Genomic DNA, 25,741 nt, shown 5'->3' on the forward strand with positions numbered 1-25,741 from the left:
ATCACCACCAGGGTGCCGTTGGGCTGTATAATCCTCCTCAGCTGGCCTTGGTGCCACTTGAAGCTCGCTCACTAGGTCTAGAGTCCCTGGCTCTAGGGACCATATGGCACGTTGAGGGATGAGCGAGTGTGGGCGATGTGCGGAAATGTGCATTCGTCTTGATTCGCGCGGAATCTGTTCTTTCTCTTTCGATTCGATTTAAGTTTATTTACATGAGCAGCAGGGGTTTACTTAAGGTTCTTTGCAGCGCACCTTCGGCCCATAGAAGCTGCAACACCTTTCCAGCTTATTAGTCTACCTTCATTCATATTCTCTTTCTTCCATTTTGCTATCCACCCTCTCCTGACAGTTGTTTCACAGTGCAACTGCTTTGAGGCTTTGCTATGTTACACCCTTTAGACTTTTCTATTCTCAGTTTCCTTTCCAGCGCTGAATGACCTTATAGGTTTTATTACTTGGCCTCTGGCCTAAATTTAACATTCTATTCTATTCTATAAACAGCAGGCATAACTAGCAATATGGCATTTCCTTTGCACAGGCTTTTTTCAGATCATTCTGAGGTTCTGTTACATACAGATACGGAGCGACTTGGCAATGGCGCATCCCCCAGTTCGATAGGAAGTTAGTTTAATTCCACCATTTTCACACAGCCCCTTTGAAAAGGGTACTACAAAAGCTTACCGTGATTTTTACAGGAGTGTTTTAATTTTTTGCTTCAATCAGGATTATTCTTTATATTGTATTTTGTAGCTTCATTTATAATGTGACGTGCAGGAAATTCAGGTTAAAGGTCAGGTCTCAGAAAAGGTTTATACGTTGCGTAACTGTTTGGAAATGACGTGGATAAAGTAGCGAGAGAACTTTCGGGAAATCAAGTAGGCCTAGTACTAAGCAGACGCAGGCTTATGGCGAAGCTAGTACAGGGACTGTGGAGGACAGAACTTAAAAAGTAGTGTTTTTTAAGAATGGATGTAGAAGAGGATCCGTAAGGTCAATGGAAGTCAGACAGATGGCTTCATAGTCATACTAGTTTGACTACTACAGATGATAACAGGATATAACGAATTGTGACGTAGATTAGGTCATTCACAGAGGGAATATCGAGAGCTTCACTTAAGACTGACAAAATGGGAAGGAGACTTTATAAGAGCGAAAGGTGGAACTTGCCACGGAATTGAAAAAGCAGCAACTGTCTTTTAGGGTGGGGGTGTGTGTTGGGGGAGTGGGCGGGGGCTTACGTTTGCAGCTAACGCCTCACTCAGAAATCATTTAATTCAAATTTAAAGCTATACTTTCCCTCCTCACAATTATTCATATGCCATTCATTATTATTATTTTGATAATATATGACTTGTGTATTTTGTTTAGAACATATTGCTTCAGTATTTGAGTCACATTACTTTGATTGATTGATTGACTGCCATTATAGGACGTCGGAACAAGGGGGTCACTGGCCCCTTGAGCAAGGGGGGTACGACATTTTTAAGGAAATAGAAAAGGAAGCAGGGTCTAGTAGTATATGAAAGCTTTATCTTTTCCAAGACGAGGGCTTTTTCAAAAGACTGCGTGTGAAGTGAACACGGAAACCACTTGACTATTCTACAAACGCAGCTTCACGGGGTGCACTGTAGGAAATACCACAGGTTCTTTGCACCGTCCCTTCGGCCCCATGCTGCAACCCCTTTCGTTCATTTTACTTTACCTCCACTCATATTATCTTTCTTCCAACTTGCCACCCACCATCTGTTTTTTTTCTTTCTTTTTTTAGATTAGACTAAGCTGGCCTAATGCCAGCACGGGCTCTTGCTCATAGAGTAGCCCGTAGTGTCACCATCTTCTAACAATTGTTTCATAGTGCAACTGCGAACTATAGGTCCCAGTGCTTGGCCTTAGGCCTATAAACTCTATTCACTTGCTACCAAGCCCCCTAGTACTACCTCTCTCTCTCTTCCTGACACAGAAAGATGTCGTGGGGGAATGCAAGATCAAATACGAGGCCATCGAGGCTGTCGGGACGCGTCTTATCATCCGGAAGACCCGAGACATCCCGTCCTGCATCCATCGGTCAGCTGTGACGTCATTCATCAAGGGCGTCGAATACGACTTCGTTGGGGTGAGTGGTGATAGAGGTTTTCTCTGGTCCCGTCTACGGAGTTGCTTCCGCGAACTTTGTTGGTTACGTCTCTCTCTCTCTCTCTCTCTCTCTCTCTCTCTCTCTCTCTCTCTCAAAAGACTCTGGTATCTGTTTGTCTGTCTTCCATAATTTTTAAATATGCCTCTCCTCTTCTCTCTCTCTTCTCTCTTCTCTCTCTCTCTTCTCTTCCCTCTCTCATCTCTCAAAAGACTCGGGTACCTGTTTGTCTGTCCTCCCTAAATAAATGTCTCTCTCTCTCTCTCTCTCTCTCTCTCTCTCTCTCGCCTCTTCTTCCTTCTCTCTCTCTCTCTCTCTCTCTCTCTCTCAACAAGAAAAAATTACCTGTTTTTATGTATCTCTTAATTTTAAACATTCTCTCTCAAGAAGAAAAAAATCACCTGTTTCTATCTCCTAATTTTAGATATTCTCTCTCTCTCATCTCTTCCGAATCAACTATCTCTCTCCTCTCTCTCTCTCGTCCCTCTTCCTCTCTTCTCTCTCTCTCTCTCTCTCTCACAAAAATAAAAATTACCTGTTTCTATCTCCTAATTTTAAACATTCTCTCTCTCTCTCTCTCTCTCTCTCTCTCTCTCACACACACACACACACACACACGATGTCTCCTCAGATGAAATAATAAGTCTTTGAGACATCCTAATCCTTGTAATTCCTTGTAACTCTCTCTCTCTCTCTCTCTCTCTCTCTCTCTCTCTCTCTCTCTCTCTCTTTTGATGTATCAGTTCCATAAATCAAAATGTTGTTCTCTCACCTCCAAATAAAAATTCCCTGTTCTTCTCAAGTATTTATCTATATAGTAATAAGTCTATTTCTAGCATCGCAAACGACTATCAAAACAACTATAGCTCAACTGCTCCTCATACACCGTAATGCTAACAGCTAGGTCATGTCCTGCTTGTACATCACTCCCTTGTTCTATATTTAGACCACAGCACCCATGTTGATCTGCACTATTATGCATTGCTTGTTAGCAGAGCTTCAATGTCATGCTGTCCAACGAAGCCATGGTCTCTTGTATCACAACTAGAATTGAATGGCAAGGTAATGATAGTGTAGGAAGGAGTCTAATTCATCAAGGTAATGATAGTGTAGGAATGAGTCTAATTCATCAAGGTAATGATAGTGTAGGAATGAGTCTAATTCATTGTTAGCTTTTTCTCTGTGATGGCACTGTAGTAATGCCAGAAATCACCCATACCAAGGAACCTGTTCCTCTGTTGCAGGGCATACACACCCCTCCATTACTTGATAGCAGCAGTGTCTGTGAGCAGCACATCGGGAAGGGCATGGTAAAAGCAGCTACCTGTACAGAAGAGCATCGGTTCACCCCGTTCAGCTCAGAGAAGGGAGGCCTCGTCACGACTGTCACTCAGAATCTCAACCTGACTGATCATCGCTCCTTCAAGGGTTACATGGGTATGTTGAAGAGCATATCTGATGACTGCTCTGGCTCCACCAGTCTGTTTGGAAATTGACTAATAGTCACAGTTGTTTTTTTTTTTACTTCAAATGCTTTTTGGTCTTGAGGATCATCAGATCATTATTACAGCTTTTGAAATGTGAATGATTTATCATTGATTGTCCCTAGGGAGAGAGGGAAGGTGTTATTTATACGGATTAAGCAAATGTCAGATTGCTAGTACCTACGTACAGTTATTTATTGAATAATTCGTGTTTTATTATTATTTTTTTCTCCTTGTGTTAACATTTTAAAAGTCCGACTGGAAATGTTATTATAGCCTCAGAATTCTTCCAGTCAGTCATTAACAGCCGTCTTTCATACTTTGCTAAACACTTGAAAGTCATGCCAAATTCAAATGTAGATTAAGGCCTTCGTAGTTGTATCTACTATTCTTCGTGACAGTTAATTGTCTTCAATCTATAAAAGAGTAAAATCGAACCACTCTAAGCTGTAAAAGGATTGAGTGTTTCTGAAAAGTAACATGAAAACAAGTATCCTCGTTATAATCATATCTGACATCCAAATTACCTTTCAGGTCCAATTGATGTCCGAACAGACTTACGTTATGACCATCACAATCACATACACCTGGAAGGACTTGATTCCAAAGTCGATGACTCGCAAGAATGGCGAGAAAAGGCCAGCAATCTTCTTGACGGTATTGCAGAGAACAGGGGGGTAAGTTGCTGATATCCTGTAACGTGATATGACATCGAATTATGTTTCATATTTCCATACTTTAATAATCTTGGTTAATAGTTCCAAGCTCTGAAATGTCAAGACTTTATCCATTTTCACATATATAGGTACCAAAGAAAAGTAATGTGTGAGGTGTATTGGCTGCAAGTAGTAGGTATTTTGCATTGTAGCATATGACTAAAAATTATACTCTTTTTCACTAAGATATATGACTGCAGTTGTAAACGGTAGAAGATCTTGTAAAAATTTTATCTGAAATATTTGTTCATTTGTTCTAGCTGGAAGGTGTAGCACCAGACGCCCCTAGACTTTTCAAAGAGCTGGTCCTTGTTCTTCGACACCTGGACTTTGAACAACTATGGGCACTCAATGAAGAAAGAGACTGGGGTGCAGAACGGTGATTATATTCTTAATTTTGTATTTTCCTTGTTTTTGTTAGGTCCGAGAAAAACTAGCTTTCCCATATGAAATAATTGTTCTTGAAGCAATTTTGCAACTACGTACTTTGTATCCTACTTGTATTATAATAAAAGTCAATTATGATGCACTGTATTGTCTTGTTTATAGTTTTGTGACTCTCTGAATAGAAAACTGAGCAAATATGAATGGAAAAAGAATTATTATATCAATTGTTAAATCATTCATCCTACTTTATACTAAAATGGTATCCCTCTTTAGTCTGGAATACACAAGCTACAGTGATCATTTATAACATTTCTTTCAGTCCTATTTTTGAAGATGCTTTACCCATGGTCGGAACTGGAGCAAGTGTTGGTGTAATGCGAGATTTGATGGTAACAAGACGTGTTAATGACATCATAACAAATACCTGGTTGACGTCACTAGCATTCATACCTAGGTAAGAGACAGGATTCAACATCTGTTGCAGTGGATTACGAATTTATGTTGATCCTACTAAAGCTAAAATGAAGACTTTTCTTATTACTTGAAATGATTCCTTATACAGATACTGATTGACAGATATGATCTAGATTTTAGACAGAACATCGTTTCTGAGCTGTATATATAGCAAAGGGGGTTTCTCACAGTAGCCCATAATCTTGATAGATGTTTCATTGTTTAATTTCCATATATGCATATTTCAAACAGTTCACCTGAGAATGAATCTACTGCTTCATAATAATGTTCGGCTAATTATGTGAATGTGAGCCTTGACTTCATGCACTGAACACATTTTTCTCCAACACAGACCTGACTTAGACACCATAGAAGAAGCTGCTCCATTGCTGGAATCAGGGCCTGTTCCAGCAGATGCATTTTTGGGCGTTGGTGGCCTCATTCACTCGTATTGCCAGGATCACTTGGACTGCAGTCAACATGCACCTGTTCAGAGAGTTATGACAGCACTTAATGGTTTCATCTCTTCAAGCTGTCAAGGAGAAACCTCTGAGGCTAAGATCCAGGTTAGTTTATACTATTAAAGTAATTAAATTAATCTTGCCACATTGAAAAGAATTTCCTAAAGTTTATGTACACTCGACAGGAAAACTGAAGATACAGTTTTCATTAACTTTCGTTCATCCAATTTCCCATTTGTTTTTACTGAAAAGACATAATATCGCTAAATTTACTCTAGAATATGAAAATATGCTGCAAATTATATCATATAAGTTAAAACTGCAAAACAAAACCGTTCAGATACTTTAAAACATGATATATGTCCGAAGTAATTGGAATTTCTCAGATGGATTCGTTCATAGAGATCTGGTAGATAGAATGTGAATTTTTTATTTTAGTACTATGTTTCACGACGACAATATTTACTCGTTTTGCTTCATGAACGGGTATATATTGCATCATCGTAAGTGGTGAATGCAATTACTTTAGTTTCTACAAACTTATGTTTGTATTCCAAACAGTTCGCAGTAGCCTACATCCCTACACGACTGCATTTCTTTGCCGCGATGCTGAAAGATCTCCCACGATATAAAACTTTAATTGCCTGTGCAATACATATTGAGTTATTTGTGGTAATAAATATTTTTACTTAACACAGCTTTTTTCGTGAATGATTTGTGGATGAAACCCGATTTTCAAAAGTAAAGATTATATCAAAAGAGCAAGAATGACCGCACCCTGTGTCTAAAATTTTCCATGTCTTTTTACAATCGTTGAATGCTACGGCAACTGTCGAATGTAATCAAGATTAGGGTATGAATTTCCCAGAGAATTAACTTGAATATTATGATCCTTCAAATATTATCTAGCATAGTGCAGCACGATCTTGGCAGTCATATCATATCGCGCAAGCATAGGCCTATCGATAGAGATACTTAATTCATTATATTTTCTTCTGCCTTTCCGCCGTCACAAGTCCGTCACCAGCTACATAAAGAATTCTCTCTCTCTCTCTCTTCTCTCTCTCTCTCTCTCTACTGCGAAGAGGATGGCAGTAACTTTTGGCGTGTTTAGCAGATTCGCAATACGATGAGGTAGCAGGAAGGGAACTGGCATTTCTCATCTATGAAATCAGCAACAGTCCTAACCAAAAAGATACAAAAGCATTCATAGATATATTAGAAGGATATAATCCTTCAAACTGGAACAAATCTAATGAAAACATCTTGAAAATAATTGAAGAAGTTCCAAATAAAATCCAAGTGGTCAAGAGACTCAGAAATGATACATAAACCAACATATTCCGACAAAGAAAATGAATAAGGTGAATCTTGTGAATATCCTAATTGATGCATTAGGAAAAAGAATGCCAAAAGCATGCAAACTGTGTAAGGTTTGGTATAGCATAGTCAATCCACAAAACCTAATCAGAAAATGTGCTGCATGCAACATTCCGACCCATCCACAGTGTGCTGAGGTAATACAAGATTTGAGAAAAGATACAAGAATTTTTTGTTCAACATGTCTATCATGGATAGACAATGTTATTAAATCAAGATTGAATGTACAAATAGTTGAGGATGAAGAAGAAGATGGAAGAGGAAGAAGAAGAAGAAAAAGAAGAAGAGGAAAACGGAAGAGAAGTAAACAAAATGAAATGACAGAAAAAAATAAGGAAACAAAGAACAAGATAAAAGTATGGATGCAGAGATACTCATTGATACTACATATGAGGCAATAAAGCAGCATACCTACGAAGAAATAAATTACGATATGACAACAGAAAAGCAAATCCGAAGAGGCTCTACCCAGATCTATACAATGAACGGGAAAAAGAGGAAAAAATAGACAAGAAAGACAAAATCTGCAAACCTTTTGAAAAGAGGGAATTGCAGATTTGGAGAAAGATGTTACTACAAACATCCTAAGATATGTCAAAACTATGAAATATATGGTAAATGTGCATACTTAGATGGATATGGGATGATTGCAGAGATTCTGCATCCAAAAATATGTAAAAAACACCTAAAGAAGGAAAAGGATGTAAGTTCGGACAAAAAATGCAAATATAATGCACCCTGTAGCCATGAATCATAATCAATAAATAACCAACCAAGTAATAAAATCCAAAATAAGAAAGAAACAAATAAAGAGAGAAATCAAGAATATCAGGTAAAAGAGAAAAGCAAACCACCAATGAGATATGCAGAGGTGTCAGCAAAAAATTTCAAAGCATCAGCTCCGAAATTCTACTCAAGAGATAATAACTGTATTTATTATGCAAGAGGATATTGCAGAAACGAGAAAATTGCAGATTCAGACACAAAATGAATAATTATGATGAAGGAGATCAAATATTATGGAAAAGTTGGATTTTTTAATGTCAGAATTTCTGGAAATGAAAAAAAGAACAACATACCAGAACAGGAAAGAGGACATGGGAAAACTCCTTATTACTACCAGTATTAAATGAAGGAGTTGAAAACACGCAAACCATCATAGTGATGAATGCGCAGGGTTTAGTTACGAGTAACTCAAAAAGAAAAATAGAGTACTTAGAAGAACTAACCCAAAATGAAAAAGAAAATAGATATAATGAATATAAGTGAAACCTGGTATTCCCAAGAGACTGGGAATGATGATCAAATAAAAGGGTTCCAAACTTATAGATCAGATAGAAAAAATAGAATGAAAGGGAACCGCCATATATGGGAAAGACAAAACACAAGGAAAAATATATGAGAAATATAGTAACCTCAGAATGTGAACTAATAGCGTAGAATTTGAATCTGAAAAATTGATGAACATAGTAATATATAGACCTCCTAATACTAAGAGTTTGACTTAATAATTGAAAAATTGGATGATATATGTAGAAATCACAAGGACTGGACTATTCTCCTATCTGGTGACTTCAACTTTCCTTTCTTAGAATGGAAAGAACGAATAGGAGATTGTGGTTGTACTTATACATATAAAAAAGAGAGTAATAGTAGTGCAGAAGATAAGAGGCAATTTGAAAAGCTATTAGATATGCTACTAGAATACAACATTCAACAAATAAATCACCTGCCAACAAGAAAGGAAATACTTTAGACCTAGTATTTGTGAACGAGATGAATTATGTTAAAGAAATAATAGTTTATAATGCGAATATTTCAGACCATAATGTCATAGAATTAACAGTTCATTCCAAAGCAGTGAAAATAGAGATAAGCAAGAAATGAAAAAAGTGGGAAGGATATGGAAAATACAACTTCTACAGTAAAAATATAAAATGGTCAGAAATTAACCCTTAAACGCCGACTGGACGTATTTTACGTCGACATTTTTTGTCTCTCGGGTGCCGACTGGAACGTATTTTACGTCGACATACAAAAGTTTTTTTTTAAAATTTTTTTAAAAATTCGCGGAAAAATACTTTTAGGCCTACCAGCCGAAAACTCTTGAATCACGCGCCTTGGGGGATGCTGGGAGTTCACGGATCAAGGTGTTGTTTTGTTTACAATCGTACGCAGGCGCGCAAGCGCGAATTTCTTTCTTGCCGCACTAAAAAAGTATCTGTGACACATCTCTGAAATTATTTCGTCACTTTGACATAATTTTTGTACCATTTTAAATTAGCCGTTACATAGAGTATTATATATGAAAATGTGCGCATTTTTATGTAGAATACAACAAAAAAATACTCATGATTGTAGCTTTTATCAGTTTTAAGATATTTTCATATAAATAACGATAAGTGCCAAAATTTCAACCTTCGGTCAACTTGACTCTACCGAAATGGTCCGAAAAACGCAATTGTAAGCTAAAACTCTTATATTTTAGTAATATTCAATCATTTAACTTAATTTTGCAACTAATTGGAAGTCTCTAGCACAATATTTCGATTTATGGTGAATTTATGAAAAAACTTTTTCCTTACGTCCGCCGCGGTAACTCTTCCGAAAATAATCATACATGCGATTGTGGTAATGTTTGCACCCATTTTAATTAGCCGTACATAAAGTTTTATATATGAAAATGTGCGCAATTTCATGCACAATACAACTAAAAACAACCCATGGTTGTAGCTTTATCATTTCGAAATATTTTCATATAAAAAAATGATAAGTGACAAATTTTCAACCTTCGGTCAATTTTGACTCTACCGAAATGGTCGAAAAACGCAATTTGTAGCTAAAAACGCCTAGATTCTAGTAATATTCAAGCATTTACCTTCATTTTGCAACAAATTGGAAGTCTCTAGCACATATTTCGATTTATGGTGAATTTATGAAAAAAATAACATTTTCTTTACGTCCGCGCGGTAACTCTTCCGAAAAAAAATAATACGTGCGATTGTGGTAATGTTTGCACCATTTTAAATTAGCCTTACATACGTTTTATATATGAAAATGTGCGCAATTTCATGTATAATACAACAATAAATAGTTGAAGGTTGTGCTATTCTCATTTTCGAAATATTTGCATATAAATCACGATAAATAGAAAAAAAACCACGTTCGGTCAAATTTGACTCTACCGAAATGGTCGAAAAACGCAATTGTAAGATAAAACTCTTACAGTCTAGTAATATTCAGTCATTTATCTTCATCGTGAAACAAATTCGAAGTCTCTAGCACAATATTTAAATTTATGATGAATTTTTAAAAAAAACTTCCTTCCCTCCGCGCGCGGATTCTCCGCCACAAATCTCCGAAATGCGTAAGTCCCATTCTCGGAATATTTGCTCCCGTTCATCATTATTTGGCATTTCATAGAGTTTTATATATGAAAATGTGCGCAATTTCATGTAGAATAAAACGAAAAAGTATTGAAAGTTGTAGCTTTTCTTATTTCCGAAATAATTGCATATAAAAATATATATATATAAAAAATTCGACATTCGGTCAAATTAAGCTCGTCAGATATGGTCGAAAACTGCATTTGTAAGCTAATATTCTTACAGTATAGTAATATTCAATCATTTGTCTTCATTCTGAAACATATTGGAAGTCTCTAGGACAATATTTAGATTTATGGTGAATTTTTGAAAAAAATATGTGTTTACGTAAGCGCGTTATGAATTCATGCATTATTTGTGATAAGATTTTCTTGTGTTGCTTATCGTTGTCAATGTGTTATATATCAAAATGATCGCAATTTAGTGCACATTACAACGAAAAAAAAGGTAACTTGTTACCTTCAACCGTTTTGCGCACAGCGCGATTGAATACAATTATATATGAAATTTTCGTTTTATTTTTGCGCTATCTATATCGCATTATTATATATTATAATGAGATTTTTTTTTCATTTCTGATGGTTGCATACTAAACTTCAAGCAATGAGAAAAAAAGGAGCCAAAAATGAACTCTTAATCTTGAAAACTAAGCGCGCTGTGATTTTTTGAAAAAATATTTTTTTCCGCTTACGCGCTCACTCTCAAACCCCTCCGGCATACGGGAGTCATTTTTTTATTTACCGCTCCGGCGTTAAGGGTTAATGAAGAATTAAACAAAGATTGGGATAACATTTTTCGTAAGTGATGACATAAGGGTAAATACGGAGATATTATATAAAATATTGGAGAAAATAGTGGAAAAATATATACCGAAGAAGAAAAGTAAACATCATTCAATGCATACCAAGAGACAGAAGGATCTTGTTCCAGAAAATCAGAAAGTGGAAAAAAGGTCTTGCAAAGAAAAAATGCATGGAAAGTTATAGAACTAAAAAGTAAGATAGAAAATGCAGAACAAAAAGATTATCAATCAAAAGAAAATGAAAAACGGGACTTGGAAGAAAAAACCCTATTAAATATCAAGCAAAACCCCAAGCTATTATACTCATATGTGAAGAAGATGAATAAAAGAAGAATAGAAATAGGCCCTCTGAGAATTGAAGGGAGATTAACGAATGAAAAAAAGGAAATTTGCAACATACTGGCAGAACGATATAGAGAGAATTCACCCCTAGAATAGATAATGAAGATAATGATATAGAAGTAAGGGATGAAAATAGTGAATATTTAGCTGACATAGATATTAATGAAGCTGATATTGTGCAGGCTATTAATGAAATTAAAAATGGAGCTGCTGCAGGGCCTGATGGAATTCCTGCTATTTTGTTAAAGAAAGTAGTTCATTCTATCGCAAAGCCACTTGCAATATTATTAAGACAAAGTGTAGATACAGGCAAGATTTATGATGAGCACAAATTAGCATATTATTACCCCTACTTTCAAAAGTGGATCAAGACTAGAGGCAAGTAATTATAGGCCTGTGAGTCTAACATCACATATTATGAAAGTGTATGAAAGGGTAATGAAGAAAAATATTATGAAACATTTAATAAAAAATAATTTGTTTATAAAGGACAACATGGTTTCGTACCCGAAAAAGTACACAAACCCAACTGTTAGTCCACCGTGAGAACATATTCAAAAATATGAAAAGCGGAAAATGAAACAGATGTGGTTTATTAGACTTTGCAAAAGCTTTTGATAAAGTAGACATAATATATTAGCGAAGAAAATTAGAAAACACAATATCGTGGATAAAGTAGGAAGATGGTTAAAAGAATTTTTACACAACAGAAAACAGATAGTTATTGCAAACGACGAGAAATCGGATGAAGTCAAGGTAATATCCGGTGTGCCGCAAGGTACGGTGATAGCTGCAATACTGTTTGTTATTATGATTGAAGACATAGACAATAATGTGAAGGATTCGGTAGTGAGTAGTTTCGCAGATGACACAAGAATAATAGAGAAATTACTTGTGATGAAGATAGGAACGCTCTACAAAGAGACCTTAACAAAGTATATGATTGGGCAGAGGTAAATAGGATGGTATTTAACTCTGATAAATTTGAATCAATAAATTATGGAGACAGAGAAAGAAAGCTATATGCATATAAGGGACCTAATAATGAGACCATTCACAAATAAGGAAGCAGTTAAAGACCTTGGTGTGATGATGAATAGGAACATGTTATGCAATGATCAAATAGCAACTCTGTTGGCAAAATGTAAAGCAAAAATGGGAATGTTGTTACGGCACTTCAAAACAAGAAAAGCTGAACACATGATTATGCTTTATAAAACATATGTTCGTAGTCCACTTGAATATTGCAATATGATATGGTACCCACACTATCAAAAGGATATTGCACAAATAGAGAGTGTACAAAGGTCCTTTACAGCTAGAATAGAAGAAGTTAAGGACCTAGACTACTGGGAAAGACTACAATTCTTAAAATTATATAGTCTAGAAAGGAGAAGAGAACGCTACATGATAATTCAGGCATGGAAACAGATAGAAGGAATAGCAGAAAATATCATGGAACTAAAAATATCAGAAAGAGCAAGCAGAGGTAGATTAATAGTGCCCAAAACTATACCAGGAAAAATAAGGAAAGCACACAGGACATTAATCCACTACGCACCAGCATCGATAATGCAGCGTCTATTCAATGCGTTGCCAGCTCATCTGAGGAATATATCAGGAGTGAGCGTAGATGTGTTTAAGAATAAGCTCGACAAATATCTAAACTGCATCCCAGACCATCCAAGATTGGAAGATGCAAAATATACCGGAAGATGTACTAGCAACTCTCTGGTAGACATTAGAGGTGCCTCACACTGAGGGACCTGGGGCAACCCGAACAAGATGTAAGGTCTGTAAGGTAAGGTCTCCACTTCTAAAACATACTTTAAAAATATATATATTACCACTCAATCTCCCAAAGAACATATAATGAAATTGAGTAGTTATAAATAGGTCTAAGCTTTCACATGAGCAGATTTTGCTCCCTCTCTCTCTCTCTCTCTCTCTCTCTCTCTCTCTCTCTCTCTCTCTCTCTCTCTCCCCCCACTTTTAAAACACATTTGAAAAAATATTATCACTCAATCTCTCAAAGTAAATATAATGAATCAAGTATCTCTAAGATAGGCCTATGCTTGCGCTCTCTCTCTCTCTCTCTCTCTCTCTCTCTCTCTCTCTCTCTCTCTCTCTTTTATTTGATGATCAAATAAAAGGGTTCCAAACTTATAGATCAGATAGAAAAAATAGGAATCAAGGGGGAACCGCAATATATGGGAAAGACAAAAAACAAGGAAAAATATATGAGAAATATAGTAACTCAGAATGTGAACTAATAGCGGTAGAATTTGAATCTGAAAAATTGAATGAACATAGTAATATATAGACCTCCTAATACTAAAGAGTTTGACTTAATAATTGAAAATTGGATGATATATGTAGAAATCACAAGGAACTGGACTATTCTCCTATCTGGTGACTTCAACTTTCCTTTCGTAGAATGGAAAGAACGAATAGGAGATTGTGGTTGTACTTATACATATAAAAAAGAGAGTAATAGTAGTGCAGAAGATAAGAGGCAATTTGAAAAGCTATTAGATATGCTACTAGAATACAACATTCAACAAATAAATCACCTGCCAACAAGAAAGGAAAATACTTTAGACCTAGTATTTGTGAACGAGATGAATTATGTTAAAGAAATAATAGTTTATAATGCGAATATTTCAGACCATAATGTCATAGAATTAAACAGTTCATTCAGCAAGTGAAAATAGAGATAAGCAAGAAATGAAAAAGTGGGAAGGATATGGAAAATACAACTTCTACAGTAAAAATATAAAATGGTCAGAAATTAATGAAGAATTAAACAAAGATTGGGATAACATTTTCGTAAGTGATGACATAAGGGTAAATACGGAGATATTATATAAAATATTGGAGAAAATAGTGGAAAAAATATATACCGAAGAAGAAAAGTAAACATCATTCATGCATACCAAGAGACAGAAGGATCTTGTTCCAGAAAATCAGAAAGTGGAAAAAAGGTCTTGCAAAGAAAAAAATGCATGGAAAGTTATAGAACTAAAAAGTAAGATAGAAAATGCAGAACAAAAGATTATACAATCAAAAGAAAATGAAAACGGGACTTGGAAGAAAAAACCCTATTAAATATCAAGCAAAACCCAAGCTATTATACTCATATGCGAAGAAGATGAATAAAAGAAGAATAGAAATAGGCCCTCTGAGAATTGAAGGGAGATTAACGAATGAAAAAAAGGAAATTTGCAACATACTGCAGAACGATATAAGAAAGAATTCACCCCTAGAATAGATAATGAAGATAATGATATAGAAGTAAGGGATGAAAATAGTGAATATTTAGCTGACATAGATATTAATGAAGCTGATATTGTGCAGGCTATTAATGAAATTAAAAATGGAGCTGCTGCAGGGCCTGATGGAATTCCTGCTATTTTGTTAAAGAAAGTAGTTCATTCTATCGCAAAGCCACTTGCAATATTATTAAGACAAAGTGTAGATACAGGCAAGATTTATGATGAGCACAAATTAGCATATATTACCCCTACTTTCAAAAGTGGATCAAGACTAGAGGCAAGTAATTATAGGCCTGTGAGTCTAACATCACATATTATGAAAGTGTATGAAAGGGTAATGAAGAAAAATATTATGAAACATTTAATAAAAAATAATTTGTTTAATAAAGGACAACATGGTTTCGTACCCGGAAAAAGTACACAAACCCAACTGTTAGTCCACCGTGAGAACATATTCAAAAATATGAAAAGCGGAAATGAAACAGATGTGGTTTATTTAGACTTTGCAAAAGCTTTTGATAAAGTAGACCATAATATATTAGCGAAGAAAATTAGAAAACACAATATCGTGGATAAAGTAGGAAGATGGTTAAAAGAATTTTTACACAACAGAAAACAGATAGTTATTGCAAACGACGAGAAATCGGATGAAGTCAAGGTAATATCCGGTGTGCCGCAAGGTACGGTGATAGCTGCAATACTGTTTGTTATTATGATTGAAGACATAGACAATAATGTGAAGGATTCGGTAGTGAGTAGTTTCGCAGATGACACAAGAATAAGTAGAGAAATTACTTGTGATGAAAGATAGGAACGCTCTACAAAGAGACCTTAACAAAGTATATGATTGGGCAGAGGTAAATAGGATGGTATTTAACTCTGATAAATTTGAATCAATAATTATGGAGACAGAGAAAGAAAGCTATATGCATATAAGGGACCTAATAATGAGACCATCACAAATAAGGAAGCAGTTAAAGACCTTGGTGTGATGATGAATAGGAACATGTTATGCAATGATCAAATAGCAACTCTGTTGGCAAAATGTAAAGCAAAAATGGGAATGTTGTTACGGCACTTCAAAACAAGAAAAGCTGAACACATGATTATGCTTTATAAAACATATGTTCGTAGTCCACTTGAATATTGCAATATGATATGGTACCCACACTATCAAAAGGATATTGCACAAATAGAGAGTGTACAAAGGTCCTTTACAGCTAGAATAGAAGAAGTTAAGGACCTAGACTACTGGGAAAGACTACAATTCTTAAAATTATATAGTCTAGAAAGGAGAAGAAAACGCTACATGATAATTCAGGCATGGAAACAGATAGAAGGAATAGCAGAAAATATCATGGAACTAAAAATATCAGAAAGAGCAAGCAGAGGTAGATTAATAGTGCCCAAAACTATACCAGGAAAAATAAGGAAAGCACACAGGACATTAATCCACTACGCACCAGCATCGATAATGCAGCGTCTATTCAATGCGTTGCCAGCTCATCTGAGGAATATATCAGGAGTGAGCGTAGATGTGTTTAAGAATAAGCTCGACAAATATCTAAACTGCATCCCAGACCATCCAAGATTGGAAGATGCAAAATATACCGGAAGATGTACTAGCAACTCTCTGGTAGACATTAGAGGTGCCTCACACTGAGGGACCTGGGGCAACCCGAACAAGATGTAAGGTCTGTAAGGTAAGGTCTCTCTCTCCCCACTTTTGAAACATTTGAAAAAATATTATCACTTAATCTCTCAAAGTAAATATACTGAATTAAGTATCTCTATCGATATCCCTACGCTTGCACGCTCTCTCTCTCTCTCTCTATCGTCATAATATTTCATTCTTTAATGTATTGTTCCTCACGATTTCCACAAGTAATGCCCAAATTTTAAAACCCTTTCTCTTATTGTTTAAGATCCGTCTTTAATTACGTATGAATTTTACGTCAGTTTAGCGTCAAACATTACTTATAAATAAGGTTTCACAGTAGGTTTTAAAAAAGGATGATCGATAATCGTTACCAAACCAACATTAACGAATAATATAGAGCCTGTTTCTACATTTAAATATAAATAAATATAGGATCTCAACAGAATCTTTATGGTGTAAAGTTGACGGAAATCAAGAAAGCAACAAACGATATGATTTTGAAGCTCTGCCCCCTTTCAAGAGTTGCCAGGTGTGGCAATATTGAACAATATATGTCGGAAGATTTAAAAAAACTGTATCTTAACTTTCCTTGTCGAGTGTACTTCAAAATTCACATATGTAATAGTAACCCAGTCATTGTTGGTACTACACACAAAAATATCTAATTTGTTGTACAGTGAATACCTAGAAAGTACATGCATGTTAATAGTTAGTTAGTATTCACATTTTCTTAGTTTTCAGCAGGCCTTGTGTTATTTATGGTATATGAATACATTGACTTGATTAATAATTTTTATGTTTTTATTTTTATCATCGTATCTTATGGTTCATTTTCATCACAAATCCTTCCCAAAAATGTTACATAATGTGTAAGGGATACAGTATTATACACTGTCATTGCTCATTTTTGAAAAATCACAGTGCTTATTATTGGAGGCAAAAATATTCTTCACTGAATGAAAAAAAAAGTTACATTTTGCAAGTGACAACAGCAATTAGCAGTACATTATGTTTATTCATTTACTGTAGTATAAATGATCTCATCTGAAAAAATCTTTTCATTGGATTGGTGTGTCTTTAAAGATATATTTTTAAGGCTAAGATTGTCTATGCAGTTCACATTTATCAAATAAAGGGTCTGTCTAAAAACTTCTTTTGCTAAAGAATGTAATCTAAAAGCTTTTACTGTTTTTTTTTTTTATTTAGTAAGGGGCTGGGTATCCCAGACTGAATACTTACAGTGAATTTTTGTGATCTGTACCCTTTTTTTTGTTTTATGATACAATGTTTGGGTATTTTCAACTTGTATTTCATTGCATTTCTTTTTTTCTAAAACCGTTACCTATTGAGCACTAATTAATTGTGTTCCATTTTTAGATTCAAGGTAGTTGTCAGATAAATATGCAATATGTTTGAAAATTGGCAAAAAAGTCACTCTTACATACTAAACTCCGACGGCAAGTTAAAACTGGAATAAGTGTAATAATATCAAATTCCTTTGGGTTTTGATTATGTGTGATAATTTAACACTGCTCGTCTATTTCAGGTCCTGATGGCTCTAAAGGGAATTGGTAATGCTGGCTTGGCAGTAACCGAAGATTTGACAGACAGTTTATCGCAGTGTTTCTTTGAACAAGAAAATGAAAATGAGATTCGACTGGGAGCCATTACTGCTTTTCGGTTAGTTTCCCGGCCTTCACATTTCAGACTGGTATTGCTGTTCATGTATTCAGTAGTTTTGAAGTTGTAATGCCAGGATAGATATTACTTAACCAATGAACCAATCCTCTAGTTTACATACCCTGTCACAAATGTTTATAAATAAGTTATATTTGCATATTATTATATCAAGTACATTATGATACACTCCAATTTCTTAATAAAAATTTTTTGTTATTGAAAGATGGACTTGATTAACCATAGACAATGTGTGTTGCACACAGGAAATATGTAGATACTTATTGCATTTTATCGCTTGAAGAGCTATATTTCAGTTATCACTTTTTGATATTTTTCATTACAATTTGGCAATATGCATTTTTGGAGATTTGGTTTATAGTTGATGACCTTCTTTGTTCTATGTAAATTATATATACCTATGTATGTATGCATGCATGTATATACGTACTGTATACACATTATATATATATATATATATATATATATATATATATATATATATATATATATATGTATATATATATATGTATATATATATACATATATATATATATATATATATATATATATATATATTTAATATATCTAATATATGTATATATATATATATATATATATATTTTATATATATATATATATATATATATATATATATATATATATATATATATATATATGTATATATATATGTGTGTGTGTGTGTGTGTGTGTATAGTTATTTATCATATATATGTATATATATCTATATATATATATATATATATATATATATATATATATATATATATATATATATATATATATATTAATATTATTATTATATATTGCTACTTTCAAAATGCATATATCCCCTCTTTGACTGTATAAAATGTTATATAATGGTGTATAGAATTTTGCAAAATTTTAGCTAGCTTTAGAGTTGTAGGATGTTTAAAATGTGTGTTCAGATTTCACATAACATATTTTAAAAGAATATATAACGTAGTAAAGAAAGAGAGAGAGATTATCTTTGTCCGTTTGAAGCTAGGATTGTTTCAGTAACTATTCATCGCCTCTAGATTAAGGGAGCTCGCTGTCTCCGTGTTGCTTTTAAAAAATCATGTCAATCTTAATTATCGCTCGATTTCTGTCTCGATCGGGTATGTGTCTTTGTTGAGCTGGTATGTACATGAATGTATACTTGTTTCATACGCGTTCATTTTTGCTGAATGCCACGTGCAGATTTCACCATTTGTCTGTAAAGTTACGTCACTATTAGAAGCTTCTAGAAGATTTCATCATCTTTCTCATTGCCAAAAACGTTTTGTGCCAGATCCATTGCCCAGCTCTTGTGCGAATGGAAAGAATTCATTCGGGCTTAAATCCTCAAAGCATTTACATCTCTCTCTCTCTCTCTCTCTCTCTCTCTCTCTCTCTCTCTCTCTCTCTCACGACACTTTTGATTTTAAAGTAATGTAACGATTTCATACTTACTGAATGGTTACTCGTAACTTGTAGATTTCAGATTTGATATTTCTTAGAGTTTATTTATTGTTATTTATTGCTTTTTGTGGAATCTGAACAAACTGTGTGTGTAATGGCGCCTGGTTTTGTGAAAGTGTGAAACAAGCTGCAGCAAAGAAAGAAAATTTATATACCAAGAAGGTAAAGTGTGTTATACTTTTATTAGTTGCAACTAATAACTGATGGTTACGATGGTTTGGTAAAAACTAATAACTAATAGTCAGTGGTTTGGTAAGAAACTAATAACTATTGGTTACGAAGGTTTAGAGAACTAATAACTAGTGGTTTACAATGGTTTGAGTGAAAAGATTTACATTTTTACACATTGCAAATTTTTGTGTTTTGTGTTTGTTTCATTTGGAGTGATTTTTATGTTTTGTGCATTTAGTCATTTTCTTATTGAAATTTGTGTTTTTATTTTATATTCTGTATGATTGATACTTTTTGCAATTTTGCTATTTTCCACATTTTTCTGTGTTTTCATTTGCATTCACAATTTAATTAACTTAGTTATTTTCATTACTTAATCGTTGCATATTTAATTGAATTTAACACTTGTGAATTAATTTGCACTTGGAATTCTTTTCAAGTTTTATTGTTGTTGAGCACTTGTGAATTAATTTCCAAATTTCAATTATTGCCTAACACTTTTGAATTTTGATTGAATTAATTTTCTTGAATTTTTTGATAAATTAATTTTGATTTAATTTCACTTAATTGATTCAAGAATTAATTAAACTTTACTTTGTTTTCAAGTAACAGTAATTTTCCCTGATATTGTGAATTTCACTTATAAATTTTGAGTTGGATAATAAATTTTTGTATTTAAAATTTTTATAAGTATTTCATTTCTCACCAATATACATGCATTTAATTATGATTATATTGATGTTGGGTAGAAACATAGAGTGGTAATTGATCTGTTTTCCTTCAATTAACTTGAAGCGACTTAGAACCAGGGAACTACTTAGACGTTTGAAATCAGGGAAATACTTAGACTTTTAAAGTTGCTGATGGAGTGATGCCCTTTGATTAATTTGATTACTTACAAGATTACCTCACACCTGTTTTGATGAACTTAGTCTGATTTTCTGCAATACTGGTAAGTTGTTAAGGGATCACTGTTGCCTTTAGAGTATCCAGTCATTTAGTACCTGTGATGAGGGTTCAGGTGTGCTGCTTTGGTGATTGAGGTAACAGTTAATGAATGGTAAGGTTAGTAACCAGATACTTGGCACTTTGTCACAAATATATATATATATATATATATATATATATATATATATATATATATATATATATGTGTGTGTGTGTGTGTGTGTGTGTGTGTGTGTGTGTGTGTGTGTGTTGTATACATATATTTAAATAACAATTGTCATACTGTAGTGAACTTCATTAATCATGAATCTTTGCAGGCGGTTTCCCTGCCACGTCCCCCGGAAGCCCTTGGAAAATCTCTTCCTCAACTCCCAGCAGGACTCGGAACTCCGTATTGCAGCTTACCTGGAGATCATGCGTTGCCCCAACTACCAGACCGTCAAACAGGTCAAGCACATGCTTCTGTATGAGGAGGTGAATCAGGGTAAGCCTTTCTCGGGAAATACTACAGTATTTATAGGCAAACTGAGCATCTGTCATTAACAGCTCATAGTGGATGCAAGAAGATTTTTATAGGTATTAGATTTTGAGGAAACTATTTAATTTATTTTATTCATTCAAGCAGGTTGCCAGTGGTGTTTTATTGTAATGGATGCGATAAAATATTTGCATTTCATAATACAGCCTTCTCTCCATCTCAGAGTAGATGAGATGCTTGACGATGATCACTTCAAGTTTTGAATGTTTGGATTATCCATTGTTGGTGAAGCAGCATTCATATGGATTTATGTTTAGTAGTCCTTTTTTTTATTACAATATGTACAGTACTAGTATAGTGAATGTGACTTTATTGAGGCTGTGTGCATTATTTTGCAGTTGGATCATTCATTTGGACACATCTACAGAATCTGAGAGAGACAGGATTGCCGTCCAAATATGGACTTCAAAGTCTCCTTTCAAATGAAGAAATAGTTTCCAAGTTCTCAGCTGATGTGAGGAAGTTCTCAAGAAATTTTGAGTGGTCCGGTTTTTATAATGATCTGAATGCTGGTAAGAATATATTGTAAAGTTATTAAATCTTTTTTATTCTTTGGTTGTTAGTGATTATCATTTGTATTATATATATGAAGATATTATCCATACCATTATCCAGATATATCTGTACAGTATAATATACATACGCTAAATACTTACATGCACGTACACATAAACACGTCTTCAACATGCTGTGTCTCCCAAGATGTTGGCAGCCATTTATATTTCCAATCTTTTGTATTTCTTGTCATTTGCACCACTTCTACAACTGTTTTCCCTCTTTTAGTCACTCTTCTTAGTCCCCGTAGGAGGTCAGTACCGTCAGTGCACCTCACGGGGTGTACTGTAGGCATTACTAAAGGTTCTTTGCCGTGTCTCTTGGGGCCCCTAGCTGCAACCCCATTCATTCTTTTTACTGTACAACCTCCATTCATATAGTCTTTTTTCCATCTTGCTATCCACCCACTCCTAACAATTATTTCTTAGTTACACCTTTCAAACTGTTCTACTCTCAATTTCCTTTCCAGTGCCGAATGACCTCATAGGTCCCAGTGCTTAGCCTTTGGCTTGAATGCTATAATCCATTCCATTGCTTCCATTCTACTCTTCTTAGTCCATCCTATATTGCTCCCGCCAGCAACCTCACCCCTTCTTTCAATATTTTCAATATCTACATACATATACTGTATTAGTTGCATAACATTAAAAGCATGTAATATTTTTACAGGGGCTGGCCTGGATGCCAACATCATCTTCTCACAGAGTTCTTATATTCCACGGTCTGCAACATTCAACTTCACTACAGATTTATTTGGACATTCACTTAACCTTCTTGAGGTATTTCAACAGTTATATGATAGTTTTCTAATTTTAGTTTTATGTACGTATTTTCGCTATTGCGCTTACCTGCTGTGACTGAAATAGAAGTTGTGTACGTATTTGCTTTTGGTATTGAAGTAGTACTGAAATAAAACTGAAAAATGGCAGAATTAATTTACAAAGGCAAAGCTGTATACTTGGCAAGCTTTCACTGGTGAAAGCCAATGAAAGAATATAGAAGCCTTAATTATTATGTAGCAACTTACCTCAAGTGTTTGTTTGTAGAGAGAAGCTCTGAGTTAGTGGGAAAGTTATTGTCTTTGTTTTGAAATTCTGGTATTATTTTTATACTCTTTTATTTACCTATCACTTACTAAAGAACCTATTAAGCCAATATTGATATATTTATGTCATTTCTTAGAGGTAAACAAGCAGCCTTTTGAAAGGAGCCTCCCTCAGAAATTTTTTATTCATTTTTTTTTCTTGTTCAGTGATATACAAAATTACCTTAATTTTCGGAGCATCTTTCTTCTAAATCGTGAAATGCTTTTTGAGAGCCAGACTCACCCAAGCGGTTAAGAAAAAGACTGAACGCGGTGGCATGGGTGTGTGGTCTTTGACCAGTTCTCACCCGATATAGGCACGCGTTGCCAGATCTCACAAGATTCCTTGTTTTTTATCTGCAATTTAACCGGATCCAGCTAGGCGCTAGAAAATGATCCTATTGTTAACACCAAAGGTTTGTAGCTATGAAAATACAAATTGTCTCAGAAAATTTGTCATGTCTCCACAAACCAGCAGTTTCAATTTATTTTATTTAAAGTATTGAAAGGAAAAATACATATTGCTGTAGTACAAAGAGAAAAGTAAATTGTTTGATTATCAAAAGACATAATATGCACCACACCACTTTGAAATTAGGTCATCAGTGTTGTTTTAATGATGAAGTGTTCTGTGGTTATATTATTATTATTATTATTATTATTATTATTATTATTATTATTTTTTTTTTTTTTTTTTTTTTTTTTTTTTTTTTTTTTTTTTTGCTCTATCACAGTCCTCCAATTCGACTGGGTGGTATTTATAGTGTGGGGTTCCGGGTTGCATCCTGCCTCCTTAGGAGTCCATCACTTTTCTTACTATGTGTGCCGTTTCTAGGATCACACTCTTCTGCATGAGTCCTGGAGCTACTTCAGCCTCTAGTTTTTCTAGATTCCTTTTCAGGGATCTTGGGATCGTGCCTAGTGCTCCTATGATTATGGGTACGATTTCCACTGGCATATCCCATATCCTTCTTATTTCTATTTTCAGATCTTGATACTTATCCATTTTTTCCCTCTCTTTCTCTTCAACTCTGGTGTCCCATGGTATTGCAACATCAATGAGTGATACTTTCTTCTTGACTTTGTCAATCAACGTCACGTCTGGTCTGTTTGCACGTATCACCCTATCCGTTCTGATACCATAGTCCCAGAGGATCTTTGCGTGATCGTTTCCTATCACTCCCTCAGGTTGGTGCTCGTACCACTTATTACTGCAAGGTAGCTGATGTTTCTTGCACAGGCTCCAGTGGAGGGCTTTTGCCACTGAATCATGCCTCTTTTTGTACTGGTTCTGTGCAAGTGCTGGGCATTCGCTTGCTATGTGGTTTATGGTTTCATTTTTTGCATTGCACTTCCTACATATGGGAGAGATGTTATTTCCGTCTATCGTTCTTTGAACATATCTGGTTCTTAGGGCCTGATCTTGTGCCGTTGTTATCATTCCTTCAGTTTCCTTCTTTAGCTCTCCCCTCTGTAGCCATTGCCATGTGTCATTGCTGGCTAGTTCTTTAGTCTGTCTCATGTATTGTCCATGCATTGGTTTGTTGTGCCAGTCCTCTTTTCTGTCTGTCATTCTCCTGTCTCTATATATTTCTGGGTCTTCGTCTACTTTTATTAGTCCTTCTTCCCATGCACTCTTTAGCCACTCGTCTTCACTGGTTTTCAGATATTGCCCCAGTGCTCTGTTTTCGATGTTGACGCAGTCCTCTATACTTAGTAGTCCTCTCCCTCCTTCCTTTCGTGTTATGTATAGTCTGTCCGTATTTGCTCTTGGGTGTAGTGCTTTGTGTATTGTCATATGTTTCCTGGTTTTCTGATCTATGCTGCGGAGTTCTGCCTTTGTCCATTCCACTATTCCTGCGCTGTATCTGATTACTGGCACTGCCCATGTGTTTATGGCTTTTATCATATTTCCGGCGTTGAGTTTCGACTTGAGTATCGCCTTGAGTCTCTGCATATATTCTTTCCTGATCGTGTCCTTCATCTCTTGGTGTTTTATATCCCCTCCTTCCATTATTCCCAGGTATTTGTATCCTGTCTCATCTATGTGTTTGATGTTGCTCCCATCTGGTAGCTTTATCCCTTCAGTTCTCGTTACTTTGCCTTTTTGTATGTTGACCAAGGCGCATTTTTCTATTCCAAACTCCATCCTGATGTCCCTAGATACAATCCTTACAGTCTGGATTAGGGTATCTATTTCCTTGATGCTCTTACCATACAGCTTGATGTCGTCCATGAACATCAGATGGTTGATTCTGTTGCCTCTTTTCTTGAGTTGGTACCCGGCATCCATCTTCTGTAGTACTTTTGTCATGGGAATCATGGCTACTACAAAGAGTAGTGGGGACAGTGAGTCTCCCTGGAAGATCCCTCTCCTGATATTAACCTCTGCTAGTCTTATTCCAGAGCTTGTAAGTATTGTGTTCCAGTTGCGCATTGTATTTTTGAGGAAGCTGATGGTGTTTTCCTCTGCCCCATATATTTTCAGGCATTCTATTAGCCATGTGTGTGGTATCATGTCGAAGGCTTTCTTATAGTCTATCCATGCCATGCTTAGGTTGGTTTTCCTTCTCCTACTGTTCTTCATTACCATTTTGTCTATCAGGAGCTGGTCTTTTGTGCCCCTACACTTCCTTCTGCAGCCTTTCTGTTGGTGGGGGATGGTGTTTGTCTCCTCTAGGTAGTTGTATAGCCTTTCACTGATGATACCTGTTAGTAACTTCCACATTATTGGCAGGCAGGTGATAGGCCTGTAGTTACTGGCTATATTTCCCTTACTCTTGTCTTTTTGTACTAAGGATGTTCT

The 25,741-nt window shown here is 35.1% G+C and overlaps 1 protein-coding gene across 1 annotated transcript in view; it reads left to right on the forward strand.

Annotated features, from left to right (window-relative positions):
* Positions 1–25,741, forward strand: part of LOC135221858 (uncharacterized) — a 120,545-nt gene that overhangs the window by 34,821 nt on the left and 59,983 nt on the right. Inside the window, 10 exon segments of the mRNA XM_064259802.1 lie at positions 1,961–2,113; positions 3,376–3,568; positions 4,150–4,292; positions 4,592–4,710; positions 5,038–5,172; positions 5,524–5,737; positions 18,024–18,157; positions 21,076–21,242; positions 21,635–21,808; positions 22,521–22,630. Coding sequence (XP_064115872.1) covers positions 1,961–2,113; positions 3,376–3,568; positions 4,150–4,292; positions 4,592–4,710; positions 5,038–5,172; positions 5,524–5,737; positions 18,024–18,157; positions 21,076–21,242; positions 21,635–21,808; positions 22,521–22,630 — 1,542 coding nt within the window.

This window comes from Macrobrachium nipponense, chromosome 3 (assembly GCF_015104395.2).
Source record: "Macrobrachium nipponense isolate FS-2020 chromosome 3, ASM1510439v2, whole genome shotgun sequence".
Lineage (NCBI taxonomy): Eukaryota > Metazoa > Arthropoda > Malacostraca > Decapoda > Palaemonidae > Macrobrachium > Macrobrachium nipponense.